At 40.8% G+C, this 26,631-nt stretch overlaps 1 protein-coding gene across 1 annotated transcript in view; it reads left to right on the top strand.

Annotated features, from left to right (window-relative positions):
• vipr1b (vasoactive intestinal peptide receptor 1b) overlaps positions 1-13,821 on the top strand; it is a gene marked incomplete at both ends in the record, with an annotated part of 75,891 nt that extends 62,070 nt beyond the window's left edge. Inside the window, 3 exons of the mRNA XM_080417455.1 lie at positions 11,406-11,535; positions 12,228-12,269; positions 13,636-13,821. Of these exons, the coding sequence (XP_080273581.1) occupies positions 11,406-11,535; positions 12,228-12,269; positions 13,636-13,821 (358 nt within the window). The remainder of the gene's footprint in view (positions 1-11,405; positions 11,536-12,227; positions 12,270-13,635) is intronic.
• Positions 13,822-26,631: the final 12,810 nt, after the last annotated feature.

Below are 26,631 nucleotides of genomic sequence, written 5' to 3'. Positions count from 1 at the left end.
AGTGGCCTCTGCTTCAAAGAGGTTTCCCACTGGGACGTCTGTTCACACAAAAGGCTATTTCCATACATTTAAATTGATTCTATCTGTCTTTTATTGTCTTACCATAGAAAGTGTAAAACAGTGTCACACCTAGTCATTGATGTATCAGGCGTGTGATTTTCTTTAGTATTTTCCCGGCCTGCAATTTAGTAGTAAACCAATGTACTTAAATCATAATTTCATATTTCTTGTAGCCTTCAGTCATCAGATACCACATTCCCCTCTTGGAGATATATTAATATTTCTCCACTAAGGGATATTCACGGGCTGATGGTACCTATGTAGGTGTCAACTAAAATCAGTTTTAAAACAAAAAAGACAAAATCTCCTGTGGATTGGTTAAGTTTCGCCTTCCCCTCTTGATTATTGGACTGTGGAGTCAAGCTTTGGTTAGATCAAAAATAAAATACATCAAACATAATAATAAACCTTCACTGGTTAGAAAGATAGAAAAATAAGAATAGAAATCCCTTCCTCAGTTGGACCTGCATATAGCGAAGCCTAAGGAAAGTAAAATTAAAACATAGTTATTACAATTCATCCAACAAGTTTGTCTTATCTGGAATCTGCGCGCTTTCTGGTGTTTCTTTTTTTCCCTATAATAACGAACGCAAGCTTCTTCTTGGTTGTCCATTTTTGCACTACTCAGTATGTGTACATGATTGAAATTCTGTCCATGATGGATGAGCAACTGCAGATTTGCTCATGCACCATAGCCCAGAACTCCACTCACACACCACAAACGAAACACTGCTTCTTTTTTTTTTTTCCAGGAACTTTAGAATGTACAGTCTCTGAGGTATTGTTCGTTCACATCTGGGGGCTTAGAATGTGATTACCTCAACGGTTTGTTTCGGGGGGTACGACACAGAGCATTTGGTGTGTCCAGCTCTGTAGTGTGCTGGTGTTCTACCAAGTTGCACAGCTCTGAATCAGTGTATGCAGAAGAACTCAATTCAATCTCTCTTTCCTGTGCACTGGGATTCGGAACTCCTTGTGGGATGAGGTAAGGTTGCGTGTGGTGCATATTGTAGGTTGATGCAGTGGTCGTCTGGTTCCTCTCGGTCATGCTCTGGTAGTTGCTGTCACTGGTAATTGCTGGAGGAGAAGGCTGCTGGTGATGATCAGTTTCACCAGTAGGGTGAATGATGTCGTCAGGCGTAGGTTCCCCAGGACGGAGATCTGATTGACCTCCGTCTGCCTCTGGTTCTGCTGCGATATCCTGATATCCGGTAGGGCTGAGGTCTCCTTCCTCAACGGGGCCTTAATGCAGTGATTAAAGTGGAACCAGGTGGGAGAGCCTTTGACCTGTATTGCTGTTCCAGTGGTTCGGACGACTTCACCCGGCTTGATGGTGTTAGCAGCGGACCTCTCTGACTCCTCCTCCTGCTCTGCTTCCTGTTTTGAAAACACGTACAGTGCAATTTCCCTGTGCAAGCAAGACATATAGCAATTTCAAAGCGTGGGAATACTTCTCTACAGAGAAACTTGTGTCCTGGAAGAACAATCATGCCTCGTCTTACATTGTTCTTTTTTTAAAAAAATCATACACCTTCCTATCAGTCAACTTGTTGTAAGAGATAGGGTGCCCAAAAGCCATATTCTTTAGTTATCTTTCTGACACACTCCCCTCTTGAGACGTGACCCATTACATGGGTTCACGTATCAATAATCCTAATGAGACACTAGCAACACATTACCTTGCCTTTTTGCACTTGAAACATCTGCTGCATTATTGCCTTGTGTGATACGTGTGTGATCCGTCTTATGAGCTGCACATTTCGCAATAGCGATTTTCTCAGGTTCCATCATTGCTGATAACAATTTTAAAATCTGTTCTTGGTGCTTTATGGGGACGCCAGTACTGCCTTTAAAGCCTCTGCTCTTCCATATTGCTCCAAACAAATGGCATACATTCATGGCGTATGAACTATCAATGTGTATAGTCACCCGTCTTCCTTTAGCCATCAAACATGCTTCGGTCAGTGCTATCAATTCAGCTAACTGGGCAGAGCATGGCTGTGGTATTATCTCCGCTTTTATAGTGATAAAATCTGCATCGTGGGCCTTTACCACCGCATAACTGGCAATTAAAGTTTCTCCGATGCGGTAGCAAGACCCATCAGTCCATAATCCCAGTTCTGCGTCTGGAAGTGGCAATGCCTGCAGATCAGATTTGAATTTAGAGTACATCCTTTTCATACATTGAACATGTTCCCGCAAATGCCCTGTAGCATGGTGCAAGTCCCATCTCTACATCTGAGTACTTAACAGAGTAGTAAGCTACCGGCTGGGGTTTACCGTTAACCACTGTAGTCTGGGTCAAGATAGCTGTGGCATGTGTACACTCGGCTGACGAAGAAAAGTACAACAGAAATTGTTTTGAATAATTCTGGCAATGCTAGTGCTGGCGCTTCCATCAATTTTTCCTTTAAGTACACAAATGATTGTAGTGCCTGTTCTGTCCAGGTCACTGGAGCCTCCAATCTATCTGAGACTGTGTCTGTTATTAAACTTCTAAGGGGGCCCGTTATCGTGGTGTATCCATGGAGCTGAAAATTGTACTAGACCTAGAAATTTCAAAATTGAATCTTTATGACATGTTTCCCTGTCTTTTGAACACATAATGAGATCATCTACATAATGGAGGACTGTGCTGTCCATTAGCTCACCTACATCAGCTAAATCCTCTTTTAAAACTTTGTTAAAAATATGAGGAGAATGTTTATAGCCCTGGGGCAAACGTTTTGTAAGTGAAGTGTTCTCTTTTGAAAGTAAAACCAAAATATCCCTGACTGGCCTCCTCTAGTGGGACACTAAAAAAGGCTCCTGTCAAATCCAGGACTGTGAAGCAAGTGGCTGTGGGTGGGATATCACAAAGCAGGATGTGTGGGTCCGGGACCTCGGCTGTGGATGCTACAACAATGTCATTTATGGCCCTAAGGTCATGTACTAAACGGTATGAGTTGTCAGGTTTCTTAACTGGTAGAAGGGGCATGTTGCTGATGGGGTCTTTTGTTTTTTGTAACACTCCTGCTTGTGTTAGACCCCTTATCTGGGACTCGATGCCTTCAATTGCAGCGTCCTTGAGGTGATATTGATTTCTCCAAGGGGGCGTGGTACCTGCTCTGAGAGTCACAGTCACCGGTTGTGCAGATTTGACAAGGCCAATGTCTGTGCTGTGCTGGGACCACAAGGTTTCTGGGGTTTGTTTCAACAATGTCTATCTATTTTCATGGCAGCTCCTTGGGGACCAAGAATTATGCAACTTGAATTGAGGTGTGTTTTTCCCTCCATCCTGTAGTGTCCGCGGTGCTGGCATCTTTGAAGTATTTTAATTAAGTGAGTTGGCCTTCAGTTCAACTTTACCCACACTGTGGGATCCTAATCTGGCATGCGACATCACCAGCTGTTCGCACCTCACTTCGAATTCATCAGGGCATAGTCATTCGAAACCTCCTGTTTGGGGGCCTCGGTAGGGATTCACAGGCCCCTGTGGTCCAGAACTTTGTGTGGTACATGTCTTTCTTCCTGAGTCAGGGGCTGAGGATCGGGAAAACCGCATGGGCTTTTCGGGACAGCGACAAGCCAAATGATCCATTGACTTACAGTAAAAGCAACCTGTGTAATTGTAAGGCCTCTTTCCGCCTGTCTCTTCAAATCCGGGCATCTCTTCGTCCCAGGACTGCGTACCCTGCTGAGCCTGGGTTGAATATGGAGCGGGGGCTTGGGAATTGGTGTGCTGTGTATCGTACTGGGAGTTTCGTGGTGTGAAGTTTGTGGGCTGTCGGGGTGCAGGAGGTACTGTTGCTCGTCTGACTTTGTTTATTTTCCTTAATATTTCAGCATCTGCTTGGCAAGCCCCACAACTGACTCCATTTTCTCCCGCATAGAAGGAGGCAAGCCATGCTCTCACCAGGGCTTGTTCCAACTGGAACTTGTCTGCGTCCTTCCCAGTGATGTCACGCCACTGGTTGTATGCTCTGGTTTTGTAAGTTCTTGGGTTTTCAGTGGGGCTTAGGGGGTCTATAATGATACTGTCCGGGTGGGCGTTAGTAGGAAACAAGTTTTTGAGGGCACGCCACACAGCCCTCTTGTGGGCTGAGAAAAGTTCTCTGTCATACTGACCGGTTGAATTATACCTGTCCAGTCCCGCTTTGCTCAGGACATCTTCCAGAACATGGCATCCACTGATCGTCAAGATCAGCTCTTTAAAGTCTCCCATCTCTAATGGAGTCCCCACCAGAATTTCCTCTAACTTTGAAAGCCATGGGAAAGCTCCGTCCTGCAGGTGTGGGAGTTTCGCTATAATGTCTGTCATATCCGTGGTCCTCCATGATCTATAATCCAAATTCTTCCTCTTCTGTTTCTTCTTCTTGGTCTTTTCCCCAGAGATTTGAGGCTCTTTTTCATCACTGTCTCTGTATGTTATTTTCGAATCTGACTCCATCTGTATCTTGGCCTCAACATACAGGACAGGCAAGATGGGATCTACGTTTGGGGTTCTGGCAGTGATGGATTCAGTGGTCACGGGGCAGACTGGCACAGGGGAAAAAGATGGAATTGTGGCTGCTGGCACAGGGGAAAAAGATGGAATTGTGGCTGCTGGCACAGGGGAAAAAGATGGAATTGTGGCTGCTGGCACAGGGGAAAAAGATGGAATTGTGGCTGTTCTGGGGGTCTCTTCTCTATATGGAGGGGGTAACAGGTGGGAAAATGGGACAGCCTTAGCTCCTTCTTGATTATTCAATTCAATTGCAGTAGCTATTTCCGACTGGAGAATCTCTGTGAGGGCCTGGCTAAGTATCTGACCTTCTTTAAGGAACAAGCTCAACACTTCTTGTTCATGCACTCTTTTCTCACTTCTCCTTTTTCCTTTCCTGCCTGTTTTTTGATCGGTCCTATATGTACTGACAAGAATCTGCATTGTTTTAATGATTTGTATGTCAAAGGTACCTGTGATTGGCCATGGTTTCAATTGTAGTAGCTGCAATGATGGCCAGCGTTTGTTAAATTTTTTAGAAATCTTTTCAATGTTCTTACATAACGGATTATTCTGTTGTACGATTCCTGCAGGGGTAGTTATTGAAACAACAGCCAAAATCCCAGAGCTTTCCATTTTCCCCGAACTACAAGGTCACGATTTTACAAAACTACAAAGATGTACTTCAAATGCCAATTTCCTAAGAATTCTGTATATATTTTGTGTCCAAGTATTCCAAATTATTGCAACACTGCGGATACGTGTCACCAAGCTATACTTTGCAATTTGATAGGTTCAAGCACAGATTTCAAATTTTGCCAGCCCCAAAAAGGACTATATCAGCTCCCAAAAATCTATGTACAGCAGTGGTGAACAATAAAAATATTTCAGAAATGTGTAGTCTCACGTCAAATACGTGTAAACCATTTACCAATGTTATATGTGTCTGCAATTTATTTGAATAAAAGCAAAGTTGTATGAACAAGTATATTCACATGTGTGTGTGGTTTTATATGTCGCAAATAACTACAAAGCCATAACAAATGCAAAATATAAAGCAGAAACAATTCAATATACTCGTGGTATTTGATAAACTAGGAACCTGACATTACAGTTTTACTCCTAATTAAAATCTCCAAACTTATTCAAAGCTACTTATTCAGGAGAGTAGATGAGAGAAATTTTACGTGTCCCTATTTTAATAAGGAAGGGAAATGAATTTCCAACCCCACCCCCCAAATATTCAGCTTTCTCTTGATTTAAACTGGTACACGTCTAAATCATATCCATTAGCAACAATTTGGCTATTCTACTGTGTAGTAAAAAGGAAAAACAACCCGGGTTTCTAAGGCTGTATCTGTATTTGTACAAGGCAGTCTCCCCCAGATTCTATTTCCCTCCCACAACACAGTTGTTTAAGAAAAGATTTTTTTTTACAATAATTTAAAGGTCTGAGAATAATACTCCACTCCCCCCTTCTTTCTTTTTCAAAAAAAAGGAAAGAAATAAGTATACTATCAGACACACATACATACAAGATGTGTCAATCAAACAAACCAATGTACTAAAACCAATCACACACAATCATCCAGCAGAAGAATGTAAAATATTCTAAAGTTTTTTTTTTTTTTTTTTTTTTTTTAAATCAAAGCAATTGCCTAATTTAAACTACCGCCAAGATAGCACAATAATCAACCAAACGTATCATACAGTGCTATTTATGAAAGTAGAAAAATGGCATACAAAATCATTACGTTTATAATTCAAACTATTCAATCAGTACTCTATCAGAAAGCCTTCAATGGTTAAATCCATAAACACAAACAGCATTCGTGGAAAAACCATCAAGGTAAGAAACAAAGAAAACAGTTAAAAGATCTTAGGTTTAAGAAAGAATGAAAAAGAAGCAAAGAGAAAGACTTATATCTCTATCCACTAGAGAAAATAAACTCACGAAACACAAGGGTTTCAAACGGCCATGCAGACACGCAAAGAAAAAAGAAACTACAAATATGTTCGCCTGTGAACTACAAAGCTGTAGCCTACTTCCTGGAATACAGAACCACGGACCAATGTCCACCCGGTCCGTCAATGCAGTACAACGCCACAGTCACGTGACAGCAAAAGGCCAATCAGCGACTCAAAAATGGAGTCTATGCGTCTGTGACGTTCTAACGCATCCACGGACCGGACTTTATGATACAGTAATCCAGGAAACCACAACAATAGAATGAAGTTAAACCTCCGTTATACTAGCTCACTAAACAACGAAAAGTTAGATAAAGAATCCGTCCAGCGGGCTCTCAACCGTTTTAACTAAACAAAGAAGGGATGAGCAGAATACAAAGGAAGCTGTCCCTCAAAACGGACAAAGGTCCGAAATTATCTTTCCACTATCACAGAACAGTATATAAAACAGAACACACTATGTGGGAAAGAATAAAACGTTAAAGGGAAGAAAATTAGCTTTGGGAAAAAAATCGTTATAGGAAGAAAAAGTTAGCTTGGGAATAAAATCATTAGATGGGAAGAAAGGTTAAAGTTGGGGAAAAAGGTTAACACAACAATGTAGGCCTACGAAACAGCATTAGCTGAGACGCATGCAGTTTAAACGACAGCAGGTTTAGAAAATTGATAGAAAAGAGGACAGAAAATCCGTTGTCAAACAGTCATTAGCTGTCTGGAACGGGGAGTAATCAGTATTTAAAATAAAGCGTGTACTAGAATTAACCTTAACACATGTGTATGCAGTTAGAACTAAACAAATACAACAAATCAGTCTTTACATGAACCAGTGTAATTGTGTATGAAGCTTTCTCAAACCTGAATTAGGTAGTAGGAATGGACCTGTTGATATCAGCCCAGAACACGTCGCGAACAAAGGAACAGCGTCCCGTCCCGTGTGGCCACGGCCCCGACAGAAAACAGCCCCAATTCTACAAAAAGAAAAGGAAAAAAGACATCATATAACACAGCTTCTATTTACAAAAAAATACATATAAGCAGCTAAGTAGAATTTTAAAGTCATACTTGAGACCCTATCACAAAGCAAGTCGTTTGAAACATATGCATATCACATGAAATGGGTCTCAACTATAAGCCAAAATCCACCCCGCGGCTCAGAACCAGTATACTTCATCATAACTAAAAGGATCCAATTTAAGTGCTACCAACGTTACTCATCAAATAGAATTCTTACCGAACCAGATAGTTTCTTTTTAGGGTTACTATCTGGTGCGCTCATGTATATCGTGGCGAGCAAGGCCAGATACCAATAACGAGATCTATTAGGACCCTATTTTATCACAAGGGTCCTCATGAACCAGATGTGCTTTTTACACTTTCTGATCCGAATCCTACATGTAATTAATGTCTAGCTTGAACCCCTAGAAAGAAATTAAACGCTTAATGTACCACGACAAATCAAAAGTCCATCTATACTATTCGAAATGCAGTTTAACCCAGACACGGCTTGAACTCCCGTGAAGAGATCGAACATTTTTTCTGTGGCACACGGAGACGGTGAAACACACACTTTAACGCTTTGTTACTCTAAGTGCGTGTTAAAGTGCACGTCTCACCAATGCCGTCTGAAAACACAGCGGATCCAGAAGGACTGCAAGCTTGCAACTTAAAAACCACCCAGAGAATACATTCATTTCCGCCGGATGAAAAAAATGGCTCGAGGTTTTTTTTTAACTAACCGCCATAAACACGGACAAAGTTTTAACATTAAAGGTACAATTCACACATACCTTCAACGAAAACTTTGTAGAAATGTCCCGTGTTCCAGCAGCAAAGGGCCTAGCTGGCTCGCCAATAAATGTCGTAACTTGAGCCCGTTTAAAAGACGGAAGCAGAAATGTTTCTCTTTGGTGGGAATAATTCACAAGCTTAGAGTCCGAGGGAGTCGTTTTCCAAACAATGTTTTATTGTCAGAAATGGCGAACAGATACACGATTTCCAAATGTTGTATTGCGCCATGAATTAAGCAAAGCTACTGCATATATACTGTCTTCACATGTTACTGTATCCGGGGTTGATCCAAAACCCCGCCTCTTAGTGACATGATTCTCGGCCAATCACAGAGACCCTGTCTCTCTCTGTAGCAGCGGTTGCGTGTTGAATAGTATGCAAATGCAACTGTTTTTAATCCTTAGCATGTATTATGATTAGTACATTTGTCCCTTCATTTCATTAATTAAACATAGCTTCAATCAATTATCTACATTCAATATATTACACACATTAAAATAAGACCAAAGGTTATTTCATTAAATCATTGCAACCCAAAGTTACACTCATAAAGTCTTATTAAAATATAAGCTCGCTTCAGAGTTTTCCCGTGTGCCAGCATGTAATTACTATGAGAAGAACTTAAAAAGAGTTAGGTGGTTACTTATTCAGTATGTGAACTTCCTTGATTATTTAATCTGTGAATCTTTAATCCAGTTTTATTAAGCAGTATGAGTAGAAAATCCTTAGTACAATGTATCCTGTGTGTGTATTCAACAAGTTCTAGGTTTCATATCAGAATATCATTATGTTTTCACATTAGATTCAATTATTAGTACTGTATAACTCTAGCAATTAGCTAGAGGTTTAAAATACTTCAAACAGGTGAGGTACTTCACGTCAAATGGTTCAGCAGCTGCCTATTGACTCTGGAACTCAGACAAAGACTTCATCTGCCTTGCATTCCAGAGCTGATAGTTGCCACCAGTGGCCTCTGCTTCAAAGAGGTTTCCCACTGGGACGTCTGTTCACACAAAAGGCTATTTCCATACATTTAAATTGATTCTATCTGTCTTTTATTGTCTTACCATAGAAAGTGTAAAACAGTGTCACACCTAGTCATTGATGTATCAGGCGTGTGATTTTCTTTAGTATTTTCCCGGCCTGCAATTTAGTAGTAAACCAATGTACTTAAATCATAATTTCATATTTCTTGTAGCCTTCAGTCATCAGATACCACAACTTTTTTTTTTTTTACACTACTGATTTAATTCAGTTTGTGAACTCCCCTGGTGTTTCAGTCTGTGAACTCCCCCTGTGTTTCAGTCTGTCTTATGACAAGAGAGAATATTGCTGCTGTTCCTCTATCTATGCAGAGCTAGTTTTGTTTTTGATGGTTGCTTACATCATTGGAAAGCCTTTTGGCCATGTTGAGATCATATAGTTTAAAATATATTGAGATTGTGTCTCTAGAACTTGAACTGAATTGTCATCCTGAAACGTTTTTTAAGTGAAAAGATAAATCTTTTATATTTATAAATATATACTGTATTTTGAACTGTACATGTAATGCATTATGCAACAATGTCAGCTTTGTCCTTTATGTTGAAATCAGGGGGGGGGGGCATGGCAATCATTCTGTCCAGTCTTTGACATTCGTTTAGTCTATAATCACTGCATTACAACATAGTCCTCCTTAAATCCATGTAATCTCAGCATTCTCTCCTCCTGCAACCTCGACCGAGTCAGACCAAAGAAAACAAAAGGTGGATTAACGCGATTTTGCAACGCGATTTGTGAGAACAGGCTGAGGACGTCTCTCTGGTGGTGACGTAATAATAAAGACAAGCGCTCCTCTACCCCAACTGTCCTATAGGGAAAACCAGCGTGATATAACTATGAGAGTGACGACACTAGCGTAGACTCCCATTGTAAGAATGGAATGCGGAAGTTCTCTTTCTATCCCAATGAGGAAGTTCCAATGTTTGGAACTACAGGAGGCAACATCCCGCTTTGCCGCGAGATCAAAGCGTGACGCAACTCTCTCTCTCTCTATCGCTGGGGAACACAATACAGCTTGTGGTGCATTTGGTGTACGTACTGGCAGTGGCGGAACAACTCAAAGCCGGGCCCGAGGCACAGTGATCAGGCCCCCCTGCACATCCACGCGCGCGCAAAATGTTTTAAATTTTAGGGTAGGGTTAGGTTAGGGTTATGTTGTTTAATTCTTATTTTTGCCTGATTTTACCGATTTATTATCTGACGGCCCGGGCCCTCCAGGGTCGCGGGCCCGTAGGCGGCCGCCTCCCTGGCCTCCCCGGACGCTCCGCCACTGCGTACTGGAGGATCAAACTTTTTGTATGCATAATTCATAGGATATGGAATACTAATTAAATGAGGGCAAAGATAGAGCAAAGGAAAAGGTACTGTGAAGCTCCTTTAGGGACGTTTTTTGGGTGAGAAAAATAATTGTATATTTATCGAACAACAGAGATGATTGTTCGGAGGATTTAAATCACACCATGATGGAACATGTGGACAGGAACTTTAACTGATGGAGGGCATCTCATAACTGTCTCACACACTGTCGTAATACTTTAGTGTGAGTGAGTATCTTTTCCCACTCAGACTGTCACGTCCTGGGTCTGTCCCCAGCCCCTCCCCTCTCCTTTTTGGTCTCTGATTGCCTAGAGTGGACTCAGCCGGGCCTAGTTGGCTAACGAGCCTCAGAGACTATTTAATACTGTCTGTGGCTTTTCGCTATGCTGGATCATTGTAGTGTCTTGGGGCTTGTTTCTGGGTTCTCGTGTTTTCCCTGTTCTAATGTAATATGCCCTGTGAGGTGTACCTATGTTTGTTTGCATTATGATTTAAGTAAAGATGTCGTTAAACTGTCCTCGTTGGTCTCCTGCGCTTACTTTGATGTTGAGTTCCTGCATTTGGGACAAGACTTTTTCCCCCACACCATCTCTCGCATTCTGAACTCATTTGTAAAATACAGCCATCGGAGGGGTATTATTTTATTGGTGTATGGAGAGTGCGACTAAATATTGGTTTCAGAGGGTATTGGGTAATAACACACAGGTGAAGTTTGTTTGCAGTGAACTCCTTTTGTGAACTCGCTGTATATTATGCTTTGTCATTGCAGGAGATTGGCAAAAGCGACGCTGCTTTTGATACCTCTGTTTGGAATCAATTTTCTCGTCTTTGCGTTCATTCCGGAACAAGTGAAGACGGAGCTGAGGCTGGTTTTTGACTTGATTCTGGGCTCGTTTCAGGTACTACAGATATAGTCAATCATTGATAACATATACTTTACAACAAAAACAATAATGATTTTTCAGCAACAGTTTATTTTAACTAGACACACTCTATGTTTTTTTATCCGCTCAAATCTGTCTGATTCATTCTTACAACAGGGTTCAATTACGGTCCAAAACAATAATTTAGCTGTCTGTCAGATCCAAAATTGGGAGTGTTTCCATTTATAAAAGAAAACTGGCTTGTCTCCAAGCACTTTTGGAAATAACACCACTTGTGTTATTTCCATATTTCTATCACATAATGAGAAAAGAGCTTGAAAGAAGTCAGACAACACGGCTGTATCTGAGACACCTCATCAGATATGAACTTTTCCAGCACTATATTTATATCTCTGAATGCTGTAATCATCCACGTCTCTGTGATGACTCAGTCATCATACATCATTCATAGATTTGCTTTCTAGACAGCAGCAAAATCCTTAAAGTTAATTTAACTCTTAGGCATGTTCAAATTGGACCAAATTGGTTCAGTTTTTGCACTCTTTGGAGTTAGGTTATCTCTGAAGATTTTACTGTGAAATAATGTCTTAATCGATGAATAACATCTCAATCGAAGCCATACTTTTTTGCATAGACCTAATCAGACAGACACGTAACAGTGACACACAGTCACAGTCTTATCGCTATGTTGTTGTTTTTCTTCCCAGGGCTTTGTCGTGGCAGTCCTGTACTGTTTCCTCAATGGAGAGGTAGGTATCGCACCCCACAGCGATGTAAACGCTGCTATGTAAACGCATGGCCAGACCCAGTGGTGCAAAAAGTACTCACATTTTTTACTTAAGTAAAAGTATCAATACTGCAATGTAGAAATACTCTATTACAAGTAAACGTCCGGAATTCAAAATTGACTTGAGTAAAAGTACAAAAGTATTGGCATCAAAATAAACTAAGTAAATATAAGTACCAAAAGTAAAAGTACTCATTATGCAGAAGGTTTTGAAAATAGCAGATCTACAAGTAGATCTGCTATTTTCAAATTGCCAAAGTATAATATACTTTGGCAATTTGAAAATAGCAGAAATAGCCTATATATCTTATATATAGGTCTGAAGTGGTTTTGTAATAATAATCAAGATCTACAAAGTAACTAGTAACTATAAAGTTGTCAAATAATCATAGTGGAGTAAAAGTACAATTTTGTCTTTGAAATGTAATTGAGTAGAAGTAAGATAATTGAAAATTGGAAGTACTCCAGTAAAGTAAAAAAGTTAAGTACAGTACTTGAGTAAATGCACTTAGTTACTTTCCATCATTGAGAAGCGGAGCAGTGCACTGGTAATTCTCAGTAAGGGTGGAATTAGAGGTGTGAGCATGAGTCACCGCTGTTGGCCGTCATTGCTGTCTCCTCCCGTGGACTTCAGTTGTAACATAGTTTGGTCTCTCATCCCACGGGTTGGGAGGGCTGTAAAGAAAAAAGCTCAGGCTTCCACGGGAGTCGCACACCCAGCCAGCCGCCTGCTGTGGCACACAGTCGGAACATTTATTTATGTTCCCAGCGGTGGGCCTGATTATACTGTGGCCTGCTGCGTGGCGTGGTTATGCTGCACGTGAGCAGAATTTGGAATGAGTTGCGTGGGACCTAGAAGGACGTGCGTGCCCACAAAAGGACGAATTATAGTCCTGGTTACACAATACCCTCAATATACAGCGTAGTGCTAAAACACAGATATCATTCAAAGCAAAGCCTGTTAACCCATTAAGACCCGAGGCCGATTCTACATCAGTAGTTCTCAAACTTTTTTCGTGCCAAGAACCCCTTGGCTGCGCAGACCCCCCATCTGAAAATGCTTTGTGCCAGGAGACCCCCAGAAGAGAAGATTTGTGTAAAAAAAAAAAAAAAAACACTTTCAAGACAAAACTTTCAAAAATAGCAGATTTTTTTGAATAGCCAACTAAAATCTTAAATGACACAGATGCGTTACCGGTTTTAACGGGTTAATACATGATTTCGCTGAGGAATGCACTGCGGTGACTAATCCTCTGCGAGGAAAATCAACCACAGTGACAAGTCGTCATACATAATTCATCTCTGTATTGTATTGTGTGTCGTGCCAGGTCCAGGGCGAGATAAAGAGGAAGTGGAGGAGGTGGCATCTTCAGCGGTACATGCACTCCGACACCAAGTACCAGCACCCGTCCAGCTGCAACGGCAACAACTTCAGCACCCAGATCTCCATGCTGACCCGCTGCAGCCCCAAGACGCAGCGAGCCTCGTCCTCATGCCAGGAGGAGCTGACCTAACCGCCTGACCGCGTAATGCATGCAACATACTGTACAGTACAGCACACAAACACGCACCCTCACATGCGCAAAGAGCCATAACGCAAATATCATACCAAATACAGGCTCATGTGAAAACAAAATTAATTATGAAAATACACAATAGACACTGTCAAATCTCGACGGGTCCATTTTTTACATAGTTAACATAGCTAGCACTCGGGATTCTACAGTGTGTATACGTGCTGAAATACAAACAAACATGCATAATACGGACAGACATGCATACATGCTTGATGGAACTGTCGACAGCTGGTGTATGTTTGAGCATTCCTCCACTCTGTTATTGCAAAGTGAGGGAGGAAATGGGTCATGTGGCCTAAATGGAATAACTGTTTGGAGCCCACTGTTGATGAATGGCACAGAAAATGACCTTTTTTTTTTTTTTTTTGGCTCATTGACTTTTTGTACCGTTGGCGGGAGATTACTGACTGGTACAGTACACACTGTGGGCCGAATAGAGGACAAACCGAGGTAATCATCGGAAAACATGTTTGGAAATAATCTGTGAGAATCACCCACGACCCCGTGGAGGCGAATCTTCAAATCAAATAGGATCACTGGAAAAGGTATCACGGCTGTCGGGGAGGAAACCTTGTATGTACAAAACCTTTACTTTTCAGGAAATGGAAAAAAAAGAACCTGTGTTCCAATGAATCCAATGTAGTTATTATTATTTAGTCACAACAAGCTCTTGCTAATACTTTAGTTTTCATTGGTTAAATAATAAAACAGAAATGAACTTAACCACTTTCAACCTTAACCACTTTCAACCCTATTTTGGGCATTATAATTTCCCCTCGAAATGTTTCAAAATCTGCTGTTTTCCACACCTTTTGCACAACACTGTCAAGCCTATAAAATAGGGCCTTGATTTATGAAATAAACATGAAGGTGAAATATGGAGATACAATTTCTGCCCGACAGTGACTATATATATGTTATTGTATCTCCGTAATGTTGTTTCACAAGCAAGGCTTGCACCATGGCCACTTCTCCAGCAAGCTGAGTAAATAAAGCCATTAGTAAAATCCCACATTTGTAAAGGCGGTCAACTAACACAGTGCAGACATGTAGACTACGCACACAATGTCTGTGTTGTGAGCTTTTGGATTGGCAATTTTTGGACATTTTAAAAATTGTAAAAAAAAACAGGGACCTCATGTTTAAAGTGATTAAGTTCCTTCACTGCATATAAGATCATACTTGGGGAGACTGGGAAAACCCAACCCAATGGTCAGTGTGACCATTGGGTTGTGTCGGCACATTCCAGTAGGTGGGACATACAAGTATGATGTAAGAGCAAAATGGTCACCGTGTGAATATGGTGACTTAAAGGGTAAAGCGTGGTCAAGTGGTTATGAACTGCATCACCAGCAAACAACATTTGATTTAATTATTCATGGGTTTAAAATAAGTTCTCCACAACAGTGGCAAGACATGGCCACAGCGAGAAGTGGAATTCATTATCCAGCAGGAAATCACATAATCTATATCCATAACCATGTGATATGTGTGAAACTATACTATAGTTGATGAGAAGTGACCAAATGCGTCATGGGAGAGTATTCCGAGTGTTTATTTTTGAGCCATAGTAGAAAATATTTTCTAAACATTTTTAAGAAAATGTATCCACATATCAACATGATGTAATTGGGGTGGGGGGTAGTGTAAAGTACTCACTACAAAGTGTACACCTATACATTGTGTGGCTGCGTGCGTCCGTGTATGTGGGCAGATGGAAACAGAAAGCCTGGACGTGATCCAGCGAGACACTTTATTTATATAAATGCCATGTGGATGATGGGGCTTTAGAGCGGGCTGCCATTGTGACGTAGACTCAGAACGATGGGTTTGGAGTACAAATGCCCTTCTCTGCACTATCATTCTCATAACAGACCATTGTCCTTGCCTTTCTCCTTCTTCACACCACTTCCTCCTGTGCTCTGTGACTTTCTGGTTCTATCAGCGTTAATGTATTATTTCAGGCATTATATGGTGGTCTACAGAGTGCCTGGATTTAGTGTTTTGAAGGCTTTTACAGGCTTTTAGAGGCTTTTGGTTGGGTAAGTGTGGGAAGGAAAATATCCTTACACAATCCATTCCATGAATGTTTACATTTACTTGGTGAGGTCACTGACAATCGTAAATTCAAGACCATTTGATGATGTTGTTACTTAATAGATGTTTGTGCCAATCGAATTGCAATTGGTATTGTATTCATATCCATAGTAATTGTAGTTATGTAGTTATAATAATGACAAGTATTCGTGAGAATTTTTTACAACCTCAACAAGATCTGTTGTTGAACTACTAAATGTAAGCATTTAGTACGTAGTTCAACAACTAAGCAGTTTATGGCTTGTTAAGTTGCCTAAAGAAGAGATGCAAAACCTGTTTAGGATTCAACCCGCTTTGATGGTGCATGAGCACAGTGGAAGTACATTCATTAATTTTACTCTGGAGGAGTTCGATTTTAATTCTGCAGTCAGGAGAGAATATTGCCGTTATGTAAAACTAAGCAAGGAAACAAAGCAGAGTGGAAACGTCACTGTGATTGTCTCGTTGCATGCAGTTTTCAGCTTATGAAGTTAAACTCGAAACAAACTTGGATGGCCTTACTAGAAAGAAGGCACTGCTTTGAAAAAGCAGCCATCTGCTTAATGGCAGAGTTAATGGACCGTGCACTAAGTCTGGACTACCCGTGCAAAGTTGACACTGAAATGTTTTCACAATGGTGGCTTTTGCAACAGCTTAAGGCAGTATTTCACCCCAAAAATGACTTATTTGCTATCAATTACACACCCCATGAAGCCTTGAATTCATGGAGATATTTTTCTTTTTGTTGCATTCCTGAGCCAATAATTTGATGACGACTCAATTGAGTCTCAATTGATGAGACTCAATTGAGTCTCCCACTGACCAGTGAGTCTCCCACTGAATTATTGGCTCAGGAATGCGGCAAAAGAATCTCCATTCATTCAAGGTTTCATGGGGTGTGTAATTGAGATGAAATAAGATTTTCTTTGGGTGAAATACTCCTTTAAAGCCTCAATTCGTTGTCCATCACAGTTGTGTGTCGTGTGTCTGCCTGTTTTTTGTTGTCAGAAAAGTGTAATGTAATTGTGAATCAGCCAACGTACCTCTCATACAGCGTCATTATGATGAATGTACATAATTTTTGACACAATCAACCTGAATATAAGATTGCTGTCAAATTCAGTGACATGTATTGTTGTTCCAAATTACTTATGGTATTTCAGTGGCTGTCACTTCTGGTGTGGTTTTGGTGTATCGTGAGATAATGTAAAAAAATACACAAAGGACTGTTAAGTCAGTCAAGTGTGCACAAAACTGTTCAGTATTAATATATGTAATATGTATTTTGATGAGTTGATTTATAATATTCGACTGCCTCAGACTGGATATTGTGTTGTACATTATATACTGTATTTGAAATTGATTTATCTTCAGTGCAACGCATGTAGCACTGATATCATGTAAACCATTGTGAAACTACAAATAAAACTATTAGCTCTATACAGAAATTAAACATTTTATTTGTATTGTTTCCTTTTAATCTTCATCTAAATTAATTGTAGTGCATTTGTAACTAAACCTTGAATGAAAAAATACTGATTATAATTATAAATGTTTTCATAAGTTAAATAGCTCTATATTCTGATAGCAATCATTGCTATAGAGCAAGCCCCAGTCCCTGGACTGATGCTGGGCCGCTGGACATGGACACACAGGCTGTGAGACGTTTTTGTCGTGCTCCCACCACCACCCCAGCATCAACCTGTGGGCTCTGTTTCTATTATTCCCTTAATGGGGGTCTTTTTCATTCCATTCCCTGTAAGAATCTAGTTGGCAAATCATTTATTATAATTCATGCTTACAGGGAATGAATGAAATGAGACAGAGCCTTGATGCTGAATATGCTTATAAATATTTATGCTCAATAAATATATTTATTCTATTCCAAGAGTTGTCTGGCTGAACTATCAGAAGCTGTAACCCAGGTAAAATTAATTCTGTAATTATGTCTGTAATTATGTCTGAGACTCTGAGACATGAGACATGAAATTAAATTAGGTAACTTCTGAAATCGTCCTCTCCTGGATATAACTCCATATAGCTACAATGATATAATAATATATAATAATATATAAATAGCAGTCAACTTCTGTGTTTGGTGCGGTTGGGTTTCAATCCTGACGCGCACCGTACCCTAGTCTAGTACACATGAACCGCACTCCAGACAATCTCTTACAAGCATAGCAGGGCAGGGCACATATCCCCATCCAACACAACAGTGGCTCCCAGGTTGATTCAGGATGGTGGTCCCCTGGCTTACAAACAGTTGAAACTCCCTGCTCTATACCATGGAAACATGTATAGAATCATTAGTGGGCTCCCAGCTCCTGATGCATAGTACATATAGAGATGGGTAACAGGAGATTGTAGTGCTCCATGCCACTAGGCAATGGTGGCAGAGCCCAACAATGGTGTTCCCTTTTCTCCCAGAGAAAGAATGAAAGAATTAAGCTTCAGGCTTGGGTTGTTCATGCAAATATCCTAAAGCCCCTTTTTAGAAACAGATGGTAGGCATAACACAAAAACACAAAAGATGTGTATCTGCGTGAAACGGATACAAATGTTTTTCTGCAGAACAATTTGAATAAACATCACTACCTGCTTGTACAATAAGTACTGTACCCGTGTGTTATATAAACATCTGTATCAGTATCACAGTAGTACATTGGTTGTTATTCTCTAGCCTAGAAGACTCTGGCAGTAGACCAGTATTTCCCCTCATGTGACAGTAAATCCTCTGTATTTTAATAGGGAATAGCTCCTCTCTACTAATCCCATCTGAGTCAACAAAGCACCCTGTCCACTTACAAAGTGCAACATATTGGACATGAAGCCTTGCATTTCAAGGACAAGAAATTTCATTCTGTTGAAGTTATATTGAATAAAAGGCTTGCTGGCTTAGTTGCATAATTTAAAGAAGATACAATCCGCACTCTCTGTAGAAGTCTTAGGCGTCTTTTTGAATAATGTTTATGATCCGCAGCAGCAGTCTACCAAACAGACGCGTTTCGGCACAGGCCTTCGTCAGTGTGTTAGTGACGAAGGCAGACTGTCCTCGAGTTGAGCGAGCCTTTCCCTTGAAGTGAGTTTTAGTTGCACAATTTTTTTTAGTTGCACAATTGTCAACAGATGTCGACACTTTGCTGTAGGCTATGATCTGAAAGATGTTTAATGAGTGACACCATATATGCCCACACTGCAAAGATGTAGCCTACTGTGCAGGCTGGATCTTGAGTGGACTTGAATGACTGAACACATTTGCCGGCAAATTTTCATACTGAACATTATTCTGCTCTTACAGGTAAGATGAAGGCGCAAAACATGCTGCCTGAGCAATGTGTCATTGACGCGCGTGAAGTGCCGCTCCGTAGCACCAACAGGAAGTGTCGTGCTGCCACGCGCTGCAGGGAGCAGTGATGGAAGAAGTAGGCTACTCACATTTGCCAAAAGGGTAGCCTGGTAAACCCCTCCCTCCGGAAATCTAATTTGTATTTGATTTCAAATGCAAATGAGATTTCCGGAAGGGGGGGGTTTACCAGGCTACCAAAAGGGATCCTTTATTACTGAATTATCTGAATTACTATCTTTATTTATACTCCAAAAATGTAGTTATCCTTCTGTGACTTCTATATTCGTGTCTGTTGCCCTACAATGTGTTGGCTGGAGAGTTCTTCAACATAATTTGAAACTATTTATTCAGGGTGCTTCCGATAATCTCAGCATTGTTTTTAATATGTTGCCTACTTCTCCCTCTGGGACACCCCCATAACCTGCTCTTGCATCATTCAACCGTTCAACTGTCAGCAAATTCACTGCTGTTTTTAATTCCACTGCAACTGCCCCAGCTCTTCAGCATTCCACTGATGATGGGGTTGTAATTTGAACAGTATCTGCAAGGCACTTTATATCACTTAAACCCTCTAGTCTTAGAGAACGCGTTTTGAGTTACAACTGTACTTTGACCGCTTGTTTCCATCTTCACCAAATTTCTTCGCCAAAAATTACGATCTAAACGTGCAGAAGGAATTATAGGGACAGGGGCTTTAATTCCCAATGGGATTTTTTTTCGCGGTTTTACCCCTTTTTATTTCCGTTTTTTATTACTTTAATTCGATTAATTCGGTACAAAAAAATGTACTCCATGAAGTGTAGATGTGTGGCAAAAAGGAAACGTAGCAGCCGACGGGCGCACAGAACGCATGGATATTTATTGCAGAAAGAGTCCACATTTAACTATAGCCATACTCATTCAATTCTGAACAGATTCTTAAAAATTTAAATTCTCTATTAGCTGTGAAGGGTCTTCTTTCATGTGTATCAGTCATGATTGTTCAAACAATATCAAGCAAAAAGGAAAATCGGCGGGTCCTTCTCTCCAGTCCATCCCATCGCGCAGCGCACCTCTCCAAATGGAACGTCCTAATGACCTCTCCAAATGGAATGGAATGGTCGTCCTAAAACACGCTCGCCCCAGGTCTAATCCGGCGGCCACGGTCCGCGGAAAAAATGGGGCAGTGTGTTTTAGGACGAGCGTTCCGTTTTTTTTTTTTTGCTGTGAGAGGGGGAAAAAGCGTGTGAAATGGCAAGTGTGGCGTGAGGCGTGTGAGTACAAACCGTGAAAGCGCGGCCTCACGATCCTTCTGGCTTTTTGGGTTTTAAGCGGGAGGTGACAGAAAAGTTACCACAGGGATAACTGGCTTGTGGCGTTCATAGCGACGTCGCTTTTTGATCCTTCGATGTCGGCTCTTCCTATCATTGTGAAGCAGAATTCACCAAGCGTTGGATTGTTCACCCACTAAAATTGCGTGACTCTCACTCTCAAAGGGTGAGACTTGGCAGCAGGCTCCTGCTTGACAAGTAATAATCTGTCTCAAATTGGTCCGTGTTCATTGAAGATGTGCGTTGTTGTGCCGTGCGCTCAGCTAGGTTTCCTTTCGATTGTGTTATATACTTCGTTTGGCGGGCGGTATCGCACCAAAAATAGCCTGATACACAACGCCTCGCGTTGCGACGCGTTGTGGGCTTGTAAATCGGCTATAATTCTGCGCACGCACTGCACGGCATGGGGCTCAATTAAGTAAACTTTACTGTCTGTAGGTGCAGGCCAACGGATGCGCAGGGATTTCTACAGTTTACAGACAGAGGAGACAGCTAGGGGGAATTCTTACAACATTAAAGGCTGCATTCCAGTTCAGGAGAGTAAGACAGGGGCAATTATATTGAATGCTGCCTCAGTGCCTTCGAGTACAGCATGGAGAACGGGCATTTGTTGTTTTTTTCACCATTATAAATGCTGCATCCATGGTCTGGCGAGGGCACTTTTTACCGACAGACATAAAAGGGCAGGGGCTCAAGCCCCCTTTGATGTCTATGTGTGCATGTGCATGAACAACGCATGTTCCCCCCAGAATATGGATGCTGAGGTTCAAGTGGTTAACCTTTATTTACCCAGGGTAGGTATGCTGAGCACGAGTGCTCTTTTTCAACAACGCCCTGCACAATCACACAGACAAAACAAGTGAAGATGGAAGGGATGAAACGAACAAAGGAGCAGACAAAACACTATAATACCGAAGTTGAAAAATGGGTTCTCTTTCCTAATTGGATGAAATTGGCAACCCAGCTGATTTCTTTTCCTTTTTTATATTTACCAAAAGGGCTGGAGAAACTGGAAGACCCCTGTCACTGAACAAACATTCTATAGCACCCCCAATCCTCAAACATGCACAATGTCCAACAGTTTGCAAGAACCTTAACAGTACATATAATTTTAAGCTAAAGTAAATGTTTCACAAGCCGCCTTTTGTTGGTGATTGAAGAGCGGAGATCATTTATGGATGACATACTGTATAGGCTACTGTAAGCGTGTTGAGTGATTGAGTCGGATATCCTGATGAGTGATTTTTGTAGGGTATATTATGCCTTTCTGTGGGTCAGCAGGTAGTTAGGGAATTTTAGCAATATGTGTGGACCATCTGTGAAAAAATTTACTACCAATAGCTTTCTTCACCAATGTGTTCTTATAGGTGTCTAGAATCACCTCTCAATTAATATAAACCCAAATCCTCGTGGAAAATCCTGGAGAGCCAATCAAAGTTAAGGAGCCCAGAGGGCTTGGGTGAAAAATATGTAAGTCTAAAATGAACTTGTGAGGTGTCTAACTAGGGGTTTTCAGGGGTGCTGAATCCATTCCAACCATTATTTTTGAGTAAAAATGTCTCCCTGGCCATCTAATATTGGTATATTGGTTATTGTTAGTGTATAATCAGTGTATAATAAATGGTAGGGGATTGGGGTGTTGTTGAATTGATTCTATTCTGAAAAATAAAATAAGAAAATATTGCTAAACACTTGATAAGAGTGTACACGGGATACACTGTCTGCATGTGGGGAAGGAGCGGGAGTGTTGCATCCTGGCAAATATGTCTGGACGATTTTAAGGTACGGTAGTTTATCTACTTTTTGGCATTTATTTTCCTCTGCTGGCAAAACTTTTGATTACTGTGAATTTAGATGTCAATTTTCTCTAGCCTATTGCTTACATTGAACAACCATTAGTTAAACAATCATGACACTTGTCTTTTAGTAGACAACATGGAAGAGGATTCTGTAGCTTGTGGCTTAAGGTGCTTCATCTGTGGTGGTCCTGAGACTGAGCTCTCAAAAGTCACCCAAAAAGGCTATGCATAGATTTTGTCTTATTCTGAGAGTGTGGATGATGCAGCATTAATCAGAAGACTTCATGAGGACTGGAAAAACTGAGATGACCCCAAACTAAGATACCATTTGGAATGCAAAACCGAGCTATACAGTTGTGCAAGAAGTATATCCACTGGAAGTTTTTTTCATTGTGATGAAAGTTGCCACTTGCAGATTTCAATCCTATTCTATGTTGTGAGTGACATCATGATTTAATAAAAACTTTAAACATAATCTATTCTTTAGAGCAAGATGAGCAAGACCAACGGCCAGACAGGAAGAAAAGACGCAGGGCATTGTCTGGGTCAAGTAGTTCAAGTGCTAGCTGGCACACTTGATCTACCATAATACTTGCTGAAAGAAACCCTGGTAAGTCTTTTGTATGTAATATTCAAATGAATTTTTATAATTGTTTTTCTTGCTCCTCATTGTAGGCTTCCACTCAAAGTCAAATAATTTAATCATGCACATACTGTATGTGGCTACCTTTTATCCAGACAGAGCTTGGCAGTTGTATCGTGCACCTGATAATGTCTACCAGGACCGACTGAAAAGGAGTTTGATGCAGAGAGCAAAGCGACGAGGTGATGACTGGGGACTTGAAGTCGCTGGTCGCCTGTCTGGTATTATAGATTTGGTGGCAGAAGAGGCAGTATATCATATTCGATGAAGAAGAGACTTTGAGAACCCTGTTACAAAGTCTGAGGTAACATTATATGGATACACAATACAGCTGTACAATACAACTCACATTTCTTATCCTTTATTAGTCCCCCTCATTCCTGGACCCATATCAATCTTGCAGAATAAATGATTTTGAAAATTATATTTCTTCCCTCAGGATAAGAAATGTGAGTTGCATTGTACAGCTGTATTGTGTATCCATATAATGTTACTTCAGACTTTGTAACAGGGTTCTCAAAGTCTCTTCTGCATCGAATATGATATACTGCCTCTTCTGCCACCAGGCGACCAGCGACTTCAAGTCCCCAGTCATCACCTCGTCGCTTTCCTCTCTGCATCAAACTCCTTTTCAGTCGGTCCTGGTAGACATTATCAGGTGCACGATACAACTGCCAAGCTCTGTCTGGATAAAAGGTAGCCACATACAGTATGTGCATGATTAAATTATTTGACTTTGAGTGGAAGCCTACAATGAGGAGCAAGAAAAACAATTATAAAAATTCATTTGAATCTTACATACAAAAGACTTACCAGGGTTTCTTTTCAATGTGCCAACATTGATACCTTCATTGCAAAGGATGCAAGTATTATGGTAGATCAAGTGTGCCAGCTAGCACTTGAACTACTTGACCCAGACAATGCCCTGCGTCTTTTCTTCCTGTCTGGCCGTTGGTCTTGCTCATCTTGCTCTAAAGAATAGATTATGTTTAAAGTTTTTATTAAATCATGATGTCACTCACAACATAGAATAGGATTGAAATCTGCAAGTGGCAACTTTCATCACAATGAAAAAAAACTTCCAGTGGATATACTTCTTGCACAACTGTATAGCTCGGTTTTGCATTCCAAATGGTATCTTAGTTTGGGGTCATCTCAGTTTTTCCAGTCCTCATGAAGTCTTCTGATTAATGCTGCATCATCCACACTCTCAGAATAAGACAAAATCTATGCATAGCCTTTTTGGGTGACTTTTGAGAGCTCAGTCTCAGGACCACCACAGATGAAGCACCTTAAGCCACAAGCTACAGAATCCTCTTCCATGTTGTCTACTAAAAGACAAGTGTCATGATTGTTTAACTAATGGTTGTTCAATGTAAGCAATAGGCTAGAGAAAATTGACATCTAAATTCACAGTAATCAAAAGTTTTGCCAGCAGAGGAAAATAAATGCCAAAAAGTAGATAAACTACCGTACCTTAAAATCGTCCAGACATATTTGCCAGGATGCAACACTCCCGCTCCTTCCCCACATGCAGACAGTGTATCCCGTGTACACTCTTATCAAGTGTTTAGCAATATTTTCTTATTTTATTTTTCAGAATAGAATCAATTCAACAACACCCCAATCCCCTACCATTGATTATACACTGATTATACACTAACAATAACCAATATACCAATATTAGATGGCCAGGGAGACATTTTTACTCAAAAATAATGGTTGGAATGGATTCAGCACCCCTGAAAACCCCTAGTTAGACACCTCACAAGTTCATTTTAGACTTACATATTTTTCACCCAAGCCCTCTGGGCTCCTTAACTTTGATTGGCTCTCCAGGATTTTCCACGAGGATTTGGGTTTATATTAATTGAGAGGTGATTCTAGACACCTATAAGAACACATTGGTGAAGAAAGCTATTGGTAGTAAATTTTTTCACAGATGGTCCACACATATTGCTAAAATTCCCTAACTAAGGAGACAGTAAGAAGCAGAGGCCAGGGTTGCTTCCGATTTTATTTCTGGTTTTGTGGAAAGGTCAAAATGTGCAGGTCAAGATATCGAAATACAACTGTATCTATGAATTAGGAAAAGATTCAAAGATCCAAATGGAATCAATAGATGAATGGGTGACTGACCGAACTGAGAAGGAAAGAGAAGAGAGATGCCATTCCAGCCTGATGGAAATATGAAGGGTCAACGTTGGTTTCAAATGGACATTATTTTGGTGGTTTGTGGATGCACAGATACTGTAGCATATACTGTAAGGATGTGCAGTAACTGTTGTAGTTGTGAGAGAGGGGTGAACAAGTGGAGTGGAGTAAGTTCAACCAACTAGAAAAATGCACAATGCTTGGCTCCTTCCTACCTGAGACCGCCACCATAACCAGTGTTGCATTGGTGAATCTGTCTCTGCTGGGACACTATTTTAAAGACGTCACGCGCACGGCGCTTAACATCTACACTACAGGTCACACAATGGACAATTGATATGCTAACTAGGCTCATTCCTATGTTAATTCACGTTGGTGTGACACCCGGCAGTCGGCAGCCTTTGTAAACTTTGTTGAGGTGTGAATTTCAATGTCTGTTTTTAATCGAGGCATGTGCGCGACGTGCTCCTGCTCAAAAGACTGGTGGGATGCCGTGTTATCGCGTCCAATGACCAATGCAACACTGCCCATAACCAACACAATGACACTCACGAACATCTTCTACACTGTTCGCCCCATAGGCCCCATGTCATTAAAAAATGCGGAGGGATAAGAGGAGTTATTATTTAGATTCCTGCAGGGCCATCTTCCAATATTCATACCACTGGTTAATCTTTCATGTAGCAAATAACAGAATATTTGGAGAGGAAGGCAGCTATTGAGATTGAGGCAGATGGGCATTGCATATGCTTTTCTATTTGTTTTCGGTTAAAAAGTCACAGCCTCAATGAAAGCCATTGATTGTCTTTACATCAAAATGTAATCTCTCCGTTCCTATTGATTTCCATCCTATGCCTTGCAGGCAGCATGGTCAAGACTGGTGTCCCTCATGGCATAGCAACAAAATGTCAGTATTGCAGAGTCACTCGGTCATTACTGGACGAGAGATTCTTTAAGTCGTATCTTGATACTACACCTTCCATGAACTCCCCCCGAACTTCCTCCTCTATTATACCTCCACTTGACTGTGCTCCCGGTTTTCCCTCTTGTACTAATTCATTAAAAGGGGTTACATTTTACCTGCCAACAAACATATCCTCAAGCATAATTATGTGTAGTAATTTGTCAAAGGCCAGTTGCAATGTTTTGTTTAACACACTAATACAATGCTAGTTGCAGTGATGGAGATACACATGTAACCTTGAAGAAAACAGGCTTGGGAAATTGTCCCACACATTTATACAATGACAGGATGCTTGATCTTACTTTTGACACGAATACATAATTCACGTCCAGTTTCTCTTTTCAGTCAGGGAAAGTATGACTCATCTACTATTTAAAGCATACACCCGTCTGAGTTAAGTGATCATTGTATATAGGCCTGGAACTATATGGATGAATGAGTTCTCACTGGAT

Source organism: Gymnoscopelus braueri, assembly GCF_963280865.1.
Source record: "Gymnoscopelus braueri genome assembly, chromosome: 21".
NCBI classification, from domain to species: domain Eukaryota; kingdom Metazoa; phylum Chordata; class Actinopteri; order Myctophiformes; family Myctophidae; genus Gymnoscopelus; species Gymnoscopelus braueri.
Note: the sequence above shows the minus strand (reverse complement) of the source record. Positions and strands in the feature narration are given on the sequence as shown.